The sequence below is a fragment of the Kryptolebias marmoratus genome, linkage group LG3 (genome assembly GCF_001649575.2).
Source record: "Kryptolebias marmoratus isolate JLee-2015 linkage group LG3, ASM164957v2, whole genome shotgun sequence".
NCBI lineage: Eukaryota > Metazoa > Chordata > Actinopteri > Cyprinodontiformes > Rivulidae > Kryptolebias > Kryptolebias marmoratus.
In genome coordinates, this window is record NC_051432.1 from 27,215,270 (window position 1) to 27,224,682 (window position 9,413).

Consider the following 9,413-nt stretch of genomic DNA (forward strand, 5'->3'; position numbering starts at 1 on the left):
TCCGGACCACACTAGAACTGGTCCAGCTCCAAAACTACAACACCTCACTGGTATTTGATAAAAAGGTGAAATCTCTGCTAAAATCTTGTGTTTTGAATCAACATTCATATAAACTAATTCATGTCATTTCAGTGAGTCATCATGGTTGGGCCCTGAGGCTGATCCCCATGGATTTACAAACACACACAAATACATGTCATATACACATTCAAGTCACTTGTTTTAAATAAATGCTTCTATTTTAATGAAGTTTTGGTCTTCATTATAACTGATGTGCAGGGGGAGAATGACTGGTTGACCTTAAAGTCTGGCTATGGCCCTGGTTGGAAGTAAAGGAATAAAACCGAATCCATCAACATTATACTTTAAGTCTTACTCACCAGGCTGACAAAGATGAGGATTAGCTGAATGACGTCTGTATAAGCCACAGAGTAGAGCCCCCCCAGCAGGGTGTAGATGATGGCCACCACAGAGGAGATGATGATGGAGTAGACGTAGGGCAGGTCCAGGATCACTTTCATCGTTCCTCCTGCAGAAACGTCAGACTGATGAGCGTCAGAGGACAGAATCAGCTCAGGTAAAGACGTCTGTTTCTGAAGGTTCACGCAAACTTTTACCGTTTTTTTTTAAATTAAATGTTTTATTAGACTCCCGGTTACTCTCTCACACTGACATGAAACATACATCCATTCAGATTCATTAATTTATAGTGTTACACTGTTTATATGCAGAATTAACATTCAAATACTAAGACATTACTTTTGTGCCATTTAAATAAAAAAATAAAATAAAATGTGATGCAAAAAGGCAACTTAAAATTTAAATAACAAAACAGAAACATAAAAAAACAGATAACAGAAGTTGGATATTGTCTTTCATCCTCCTTGGTGAATTAAAAAAAAGACCCAAAAATTTAAGAAAGGGGTAAAAAGAAGTGTCTTCAAAGACTAAATCAAGTAAATAAAAAGATGTGAAAAAAACAACAACTTGTTACTCAGATAAGGCAAACAAAAACATCACTACCTTCACCGTCTCTTCACCCCGTCTCCTCTGCCCCCGCCTGCAGCCGCGCCACAACAACGCCCTTAAACAGAAACATGACAGATCGGCACCATCGATCGCCACCCACCACCCCGGTGACCTTTCACCCCTGCCCCACTGCCCAGTTACTGCCCTCCACATCCCAGCTCAAGTTTCTGTCCTCTCCACCACCTCTGCTTCGTCATGAAGCGACTCGCCTCCTTCAGTTTTACTTTTTACCCCCGGGTGCTTTTTGCTTTTGGTTCTGAAGCCGACAGAAGTTTGTAATCACAACCAGCCGTACATATGAGAACAAATACTAAAACTCTTTTAAAGAAAGCTGCTATAAAAGTTTTTCCTCTTTTTTGCAATCAAGTCACCTCGACGACTTCTGTTTTAATTTCTCAGCCTTGTTAGACTCTGAAGTTTGTTGTCACTGAGACGTGTCCAGAAAAGGAAGTCTGTATCTGTGCAACCTGAAATCCAGAGGAACTAAACCTGGACTTGACCTAGATATGTGTGGCTGGACATTCAGATCCAACATGGCCTTGGATATGTTTGCTCTGCAGCTTCTCATATGATTGGACGTGACGCAACATCATTACAGCACCGCGGATGATTCCTCGATGGTGGGGTGGCGTGGGGAGGGAGGTGTCTTTGCCTGATATAGCACCACATCTCCTACCCCCAGGGATGGTCCTACATGCCCCTGATTGTTTTTAGATCCTTGCACTGCCTCCACGTGTCATGCATGTGTGCAATCACAGGCGCACACACACCCCTCCTGCAGTTCCAGCAACACTTAGCGTGGTCAGCACACTCTGTCTCTGGAGTGTCAAGTGTTTCTGTGTGTGTGTGTGTGTGTGATGCTCAAGAACATGTAGGAGATCTCTGCAAACTACACCAAAGTAAACGGATCCCCTTAACTGATTTGTAACAGGAACGTTGAAGGATCAGCAGATCTTAAAGCGACACAAACGATCCTGCTTTTCCAAAAAAAAAAAAAATAAAATCTTTTTATAATGTGAGATAAATGACTGATTCTTCTGCTTTACCATAAAAGGAGGAAAACAATGGTACTGCAACACAGCAATCGGCTTTAAACAAACGATTACCTCACACAATTACCACAACGCTAACGTTGATGATGTATTCGACAAAGTTTCTCACCCGGAATATTCACGCTGTGTTTGGTAACGCACCCCAGGGATGAATCGGTTTACAGAAACAAAACAAAACAAAAAATAATAATGTGTGCCAGCTTTGGGCCCTGTGATTTCCACCATCAGGAAAACGGGAACAGGATGTAAAAGTGGAGTTTTACTCTTCTCAAACTATGAAATCAAACATAAAAAATGTTATCCTGAATTACATCAAACTTTACTCCAGTAGTTATACTGATATGCAATTCTGAAACGTCGGTCTGCACTCAACGTAAACAAAGCACTCAGCTGAAAACCAAGAGGAGGCTTGAGTCACATGACTGACCTACATGAGGCTGTAGTCTGCAGATAAACAAATATGGCCGCTAACTTTAACGTTTGACCTATTTCCAGTCACTTCGGCTGTTTCTGTAGGTAAACAAACACACGTGGTGGTCACAAACTTTTAATTTCAGGACACATCAACCATCATTTTGTTTCTTTACGAGTTGTTTTTGACTGGTGCACGGCTTTGTTACGAGAACAATCGGATCAATCTGTGCCTTTGTGGAGACAGGCACCTGCTGCCCCGTGACCCGGAAAGGAGAAAAGCGGGAAAAGAAAATGGATGACTGGACAATATCATTTACAAAAAGCCTTAAAATGGCAGGAATGCTGTATTTTAGTGTCATAAACCTTATTTTGTTTAGATTTGACAATCATTAACTGTTTATATTCTGAGCAAAAATTCAAGTCAAACAGTTTTATTTTTTTATTTTTTTGCCAAATAGATAAAAAGCATTTAGTGTCCAAAAATCGCACCGAGCTTTAACTGAAGCCTCACATCGATGTAACGAACGCCAGACTGCTTCATTCCTTCAGTTTTTACATCAGAATAACAGATTTTATGAAGTGTAAATGGTGGATTATCTATCACTGATCTGTGGCGTTCACGAAACAGGAAAACCGAGCTTGTAGATAACTCACAAACACCCTTTATTTCTCACTACATTAGAGTCCTAATTCGTTTATTATTACATGACAATATTTGGGATTTTACCCTCTTTTAGTGCTTTTTAAACCTATATTTAACCAGGAAAGACTCGCTGAGATTTAAGATCTCTTTTACAAGAGAGTCCTGGTCACAACAAAAACACAGCTACAGTTTTAAAACATTAAAACATACAAATAATAATAATAAAACATAACAAAAAAAGTGGTAAGATGAGTTAAACAAGGTAATTCAATGTACATCCATCCATTTTCTTCACCTGCTTCTCTGCGCAGGGTCGAGGCGAGCTGCTGAGGCCTAAAAAAGTAAGAAATGGTCTTTTTGTCCTTTAAAAATACTTTTATCTGGTTTTGCACCTAAATATTACGCCAATATATCATAACACGTAGATAAAGTAAAGAAATCATAACGATGTCACGTCTCAAACTTATATCAAACTAAAGAGCTTTTTAATGATGTTGGTTTGATCTTATTTGTACCTTTTCTACCTGAGAGGACTGAGCTTGGAGCTAAAAACAACACGTGTCGTGGATCAGCTGTTTTTTTTCTGCTCTGGCGCCTCTGGGATCACAGAGATATGTGAGTGTGTGAGTGTGTGTGTGTGTGTGTGTGTGTGGGGGGGGGAACTCACCCAGGCTGACGAGTGTGCGTGCCACCCACAGCACATCGGCCACCAGAGCAGGAAAGATCAGCGCGCTGCTCAGGACGTTTCCGTACTTCTTTTGGAACGGGTCCATCATGGTCATGTAGTTGTTTTCCCGCATCGGTTTAACAAAGAAGAAGCCTCCTGCAGAAGGGAGGGCAACAGAAAACGATACAGTCATTAACGAGAAGATCATCTGGAGGGTCTGAATCAAGTGTTCCCCTCAGATAAAATACACCTTCAGCTGGACTCATGAGCCCTTTGAGCATCGACAGACTGCAGCGGAAGAAGAAATGTTTCGTTTCCCGATCAGAGAACTGAGGTTTACGCTGTGACTGCTGAAATGCTTACAGACAAACCAGGAAAGTTTGTTAGTTTGGCACATTCAGAGGTTACAATCCGAGCCTCCTTGTTCAACTCATCTCTCTGCACCTGTTGAATCGAGTTACAATCCAAAACTAATTCCCAATGGAGCTATTTTTACCGTGAGCGATACATTTATCGGTGTTTGGAGTCAGATTAGTGCTGACGAGCAGAAAAAGAAAGAGTTTTCTTTCTGAATTGTTCTCAAGCTGTGATTAAAACAGTAATCCCAAACATGATTGTGTTTTATTATTGAGCCAATACTCAAATATCATTGTCCAACAGGACCTTTTATTGCTAATGATCTTGTGATTATAACGTTAAATAAGGAGTGCTGTTGCAAACAAACACCTATTTATTTTACAACAATTAGTCTCGTCTTGTTTAATAAAATGCAATATAGAAAGTATGTTTAACAGAACAGATATGCTTCTATTTTAACTTTAAAGAGTTTTTTTATTTATGTTACAATATTCCTTCTTATGATAAACTCTGACACGAGCAGGAAACATAACATTTGCCCTGCTTTCCCAATAATTTCAGAGAAATTTCGAAGATCCAACATATATTTAATGCTAATCCTAGTCCTAATGAAGTAGATTTTATTATGCCTAAACCTAACTAAACAACCACTGAAATTAAAAGTAAAGTTTGTAATAAACTGCATTAATATTTGGTTTAGAATGGAGGAAAACTCAACTTTTATACAAAATGTTTGAGACTCTGCTGTTAGGATCCTTTAGCCAACAAATGCCATCTTTTTGTGCGTACATAGAGTCATTTTCACGTACACAAAAAGTTGGAAGTGAGTTGTGAGATTGTGTCAAAGCCTGACCTATGAAGAAGGTCAAGACGTAAGGAACAGGCATGAGGGCCCAAACTGCGCCGAGCGTTGGGTTGTATGTTGCTTCAGCGATCCCAAGGATGAAACCTCCACCAACCCACGTCGCTGCACAGAAAAGGAGAAATATTCAAAGAGTGCATTCCACCGATTTGTTTTCTTAGACTCCAAATATGTCATTATTTGTCCCAAATGAACTCCGACTGTCTCACCGGTCAGGGTGAAGATCCCAACAAGCAGGTTGATCTTGCGTCCAGCCAGCAGCGTCACCTCCATGCCGCCGCCTGTGCACTTTTTCTCCGCCCTCCTGGAGCGCAAGGACGCCCAGATACCCGTGGCCAAAATCACGAGGTAGAACACCGCCATCACCACCAGACCCGGCACGTTCAGAGCCATCCTGGAAAACCTTTATGTGCCTTTCCTGCTGAGAGACACAATTTAATAAAAAAAGATTGGTGCTCCTATAAACACACATGCAGATGCTGTTTGCACAGAAAATCCAAACAAATTCCATTATATTATCATATTTGTGTTGAGTACTTGCCAGAAGGGAAACAAATTGGTTGTTTCTCTGATAAAAAAGGTGCACTGATATCATGCAGAAGGTATGAAGACAAATGACAACACAAAAATGTATGTATCTACATAAAAAGAAGACTGAGCGGCATGAAAAAGAGACTGAATGTCTTTGCAAAAAAAGTGAAATAAAAGGTTGAAGGCAGGAGCTGCAGGGACGGAGATGACATGGCTCCGCTTGCTTTGCAGATGGAGAGAATAAGAGAACGAGATTTGGTAGAAGAGGAAGAGGAGAAGGTGGGGTGAGGGGATGAAGAGTCGAAAAAAGGGGTCTCACCATCACACTTGGCAGCACTGACCAAGATGGTGGACACATGTTGTCCCCCGTCTTCAGTGGCTGGGCGGCCCTGGTTTGGACCCCAAACATCAGGAAGTGAACACATCTCAGAGCCACATTAGACACCAGTTTTTATAAAAGCACAACGAGCTACAGAAGCTTTCTGGCTTCGATTATAAAAATGTGAGGGAGGAAGAATAAATGTGTGTTCAGACCAAAAAAAAACAGCTAAAAGATTTACAGATAGGAAGCGGCAGTCGTTTATTTACATTGATGGTGTCATTGTGAAAAGATGTGGAAGAAACCTGAAACGCCCTGAGTTTTGCCGTGTTTATCCACAGTTTACACAGCCCATAAATACTAAACATCACAAAATCCACTTTTCTTTTCTTGTTTTTGAAGCACCACTCTGAAGAAAATAACAAAAGATTGCCTCATTCCAGCAAATGCCTCTGAAATAAAATAAAATTAAATTTTTTGCGCAATTTCGAAGTTACACAAAAATTTAGCAGCTTATTTGCAGGCCGGTTTGTAATACGTGCAACTAACAAGCACAGTTTGAGCTTATATGACAAAGAAACGCCGTTAAAGACTTCCTTTTCCCTGCAGCTGAGTTTATATTTGCCCATCGCCAAAGAGGCAGACGCACAGCTGTCGCAGTAACCACCAATATGCACGATAAAGCTCCATTAACAATACACCATATGCTAAATATAGTTAAATGTTACTGTAAAAAGTTGATTTACTGCACATACGTTAATTACTTTGGTTCTTTTCAGGCACTGATTAAGTTAATTTAGTAAGATCTTCTTTGTTGCTGCAGGATGCTGCAACACTGAAAGGCCGACACTGTAAATAAGAAACTGTTCATAAGGTCTTACCTGGTAAAATAAAGATTAAATTTTAATTTTAATTTAATTTAATTTAATTTAATTTAATTTAATTTAATTTAATTTAATTTAATTTAAATTTAAAAATTTCAGAGCAGCAAGATGGAAGACGTTTGAGTTTTGTTGAAAACGTCCAGCTGTGTGTATATGTATATAAAGAAAAAGACATTAAACTTTTTCTTTCAGGACGATGAACATCCTGTGGGTTAAATGTGACTCAAAACATGATGAGCTTTCCTCTAAAGCAGCTGATAACAGCACTGATGACCAGTTAATGTGGAAAAAGTTTTAGTTTTTGACAAAAGTACACATGCAGTAAATCTAAACGTCCAAAAAGTGGACTGATGCTGCAGACAGGAGTTAAACTTGATGAAACGCCTCATCGCATCTAAGAAGAGCGCAACTCAGTCTGAGGAAAGCCAAACGGGAGGTCAACATGATTTTACACCCTGGAGTCAAATACGTCCTTAAGAGATCATCAGGATCGGCTTTAATCACAACAAAAGCCGATTCAAACACAGGCAGCCCCAGAAGAAGGTCACCAGTAAGAATAAACTATCGACTGTTTTTTATTCTCGAGGTCAGACGTTTTCTGCTTTGCCTTCTGGGAAGTGGACCGGATATAACTGGGGGCTCGCTCACATGTAGGACACCATGTAAGGTGTGTGTGCGTGTGTGTGTGTCTGCAGTTTGATGCCTCACTATCTGGTAAATTTCCATTACAAAGTGTAACACAGTGCAGAGAAATCTGATGTTCAGGAAAAATCAGTCTTTGATTTGCACAGTTTCTCTTTTTAAACAATTAGCTAAATTATTTAATGAATAGTGAGCATAAAAACAACTTTACAACAGGTTTAAAAAGAATAACTTTATCCACATTTAATATAGATTTAATTTTGCATCATAAAAATATCCTGACTTGGAAAAAAAGCAGCACTACACGAGCCTGTAATTACTTTTAAAATAAAGCTGTCACCATTAGTCATTTATGTAAAAATGTTGTATATTTTGTTGGCGTGTTGAGTTAAAAGAAACCAGATAATTTATGATTATTTATTTGAAACATCACATGGATCTTAAGCAACACAGCAGCTTTATAACAACTTATTATTTTATCTGCCATGTGGAAAAACAGTTTTTACCCTTTTTCAAAGATTCATTAGGAAAAAATATGTTATTGTTCAGGTTTTTCTTTAGTTTTACTATTCCTCTATAAGCTGAATGCAAACTAACTGTTGTAAACTGTTTAAAAGTTCATATCTGAAGTGCATATTCTGTCAGATCTTTGAGTCGGCAACAAAATAATGTGCGCGGCCAAGAATGCAGTTCTGCGAGCCGCGAAGATAAGCTGCGATTTAAAAAAAAAACCAACCTGTCGGCTCCAAACACCTCGGTTGTAAACACAGTTTTTCGAGTCACCGACTCGTCTCCCAACAGTCTTAAAGGTACGGTTTAAATGCTGAGAGTGACAACAAAAATAAGGAGGATAAAAACCAGCAGAAATAAAACCTGCGTGGTTATCCCCAACAGAAAACTCTACATCTGACGATCACTCTTTGCCTCTGCTGTTAACAAATCTCAACAAAGACCGGTTTATAAAACATCAGTGGTTACAACAAATTAGAAATTATTTATCTCACATGTGGAATAGCACGACCTAAATCTTCGTTCTCAGACACGACAAACTTTACAAAAATCGCTGAAAGGAAAAAAGTTGGAAAGCTGAGGTCAAACGAGCACAGAGTCTCAGTTACTCCGAGTTATTTTTAGGAGGCATGCTCCCATATTTCCTGCGTCTCATGCTGACCTAGTTCAGAAGCTTTATAAACAAACAGTCTGTGCACATGTCATGCACAACCTTCAGGCTTGAAATAAATAAATGTACATTAAGAAAAGAAAACCCCTCGAAGCCCAGGAGGTGTCAGGCTGTGCATTCAGAGCGAATACATACTTACAGTGAACAGTACGTGTCAGTTCTTAGTGATGAAGAGGGAACAGAGGTGTTTCTCACAGCTGAGAGATTCAGTCCAGGAGCAGAAAGGTTCATTCAACACTCATCCAGAGTGTTGAGCAGTGAGAGGGACAGACCCTCAGGAAAACCTTAAAAACACTTACTTCAACCACTCAGTTTCAGGAGGAAGAAAAGCGTCTACTTTAAGTAGTATTTATATATATTTGAAACAAAATGATCTGCATTGAAGAGGGGCAGGAGATGGGGTTGATGTTCAGTGAGGGACGATGGAAGGCTCTTGGATCAGCACCACGTCTTCTGCTGGTTTTAAAGCCCGCACGGAGGGAGGGGACAGACGGCGTCCCGGAGGAACAGAAGCTGCCACTGCTGCCCCCTGATTGGTTGGCGAGCCTGCCTGCAGCCAATAAGCTGCCGTTTAAAGCCAGAGACGGTCCTTCCAGTGTTAGTACACATCTGAGGACGGCTCTGAATGCAGGTCCAGGACCAGCTCATTTACAGCCCCCCCCCAGCCGCCCCCAGCCGACCCCCTCTCTGTCCTCCCCTGCCTCTCTACGCTCAGGAACATGCTGCTCTGTTTACCACCCATCCGTGGCCTGGCTGCGTCTCTTTCTGTCTCATACTTGCTGCATTTCGCCACCAGGATCCTGGGACTCCCACAGCACAAAGATAATACGACC

At 40.4% G+C, this 9,413-nt stretch overlaps 1 protein-coding gene across 2 annotated transcripts in view; it reads right to left on the minus strand.

Moving 5' to 3' along the window:
• The window catches only part of LOC108245484 (high affinity choline transporter 1-like), a 13,957-nt gene extending 4,923 nt beyond the window's left edge, over nucleotides 1-9,034 (minus strand). The window contains exons 1-5 of one of the 2 annotated variants that reach the window (XM_017432430.3): nucleotides 8,720-9,034; nucleotides 5,234-5,445; nucleotides 5,016-5,129; nucleotides 3,806-3,961; nucleotides 381-529 (exon numbers count right to left, since the gene is read on the minus strand). In XM_017432430.3, coding sequence (XP_017287919.1) covers nucleotides 381-529; nucleotides 3,806-3,961; nucleotides 5,016-5,129; nucleotides 5,234-5,417 — 603 coding nt within the window. In that variant the 5' untranslated portion in view covers nucleotides 5,418-5,445; nucleotides 8,720-9,034. The remainder of the gene's footprint in view (nucleotides 1-380; nucleotides 530-3,805; nucleotides 3,962-5,015; nucleotides 5,130-5,233; nucleotides 5,446-8,719) is intronic. The other variant, XM_017432431.3, reaches the window with a different exon arrangement.
• Nucleotides 9,035-9,413: the final 379 nt, after the last annotated feature.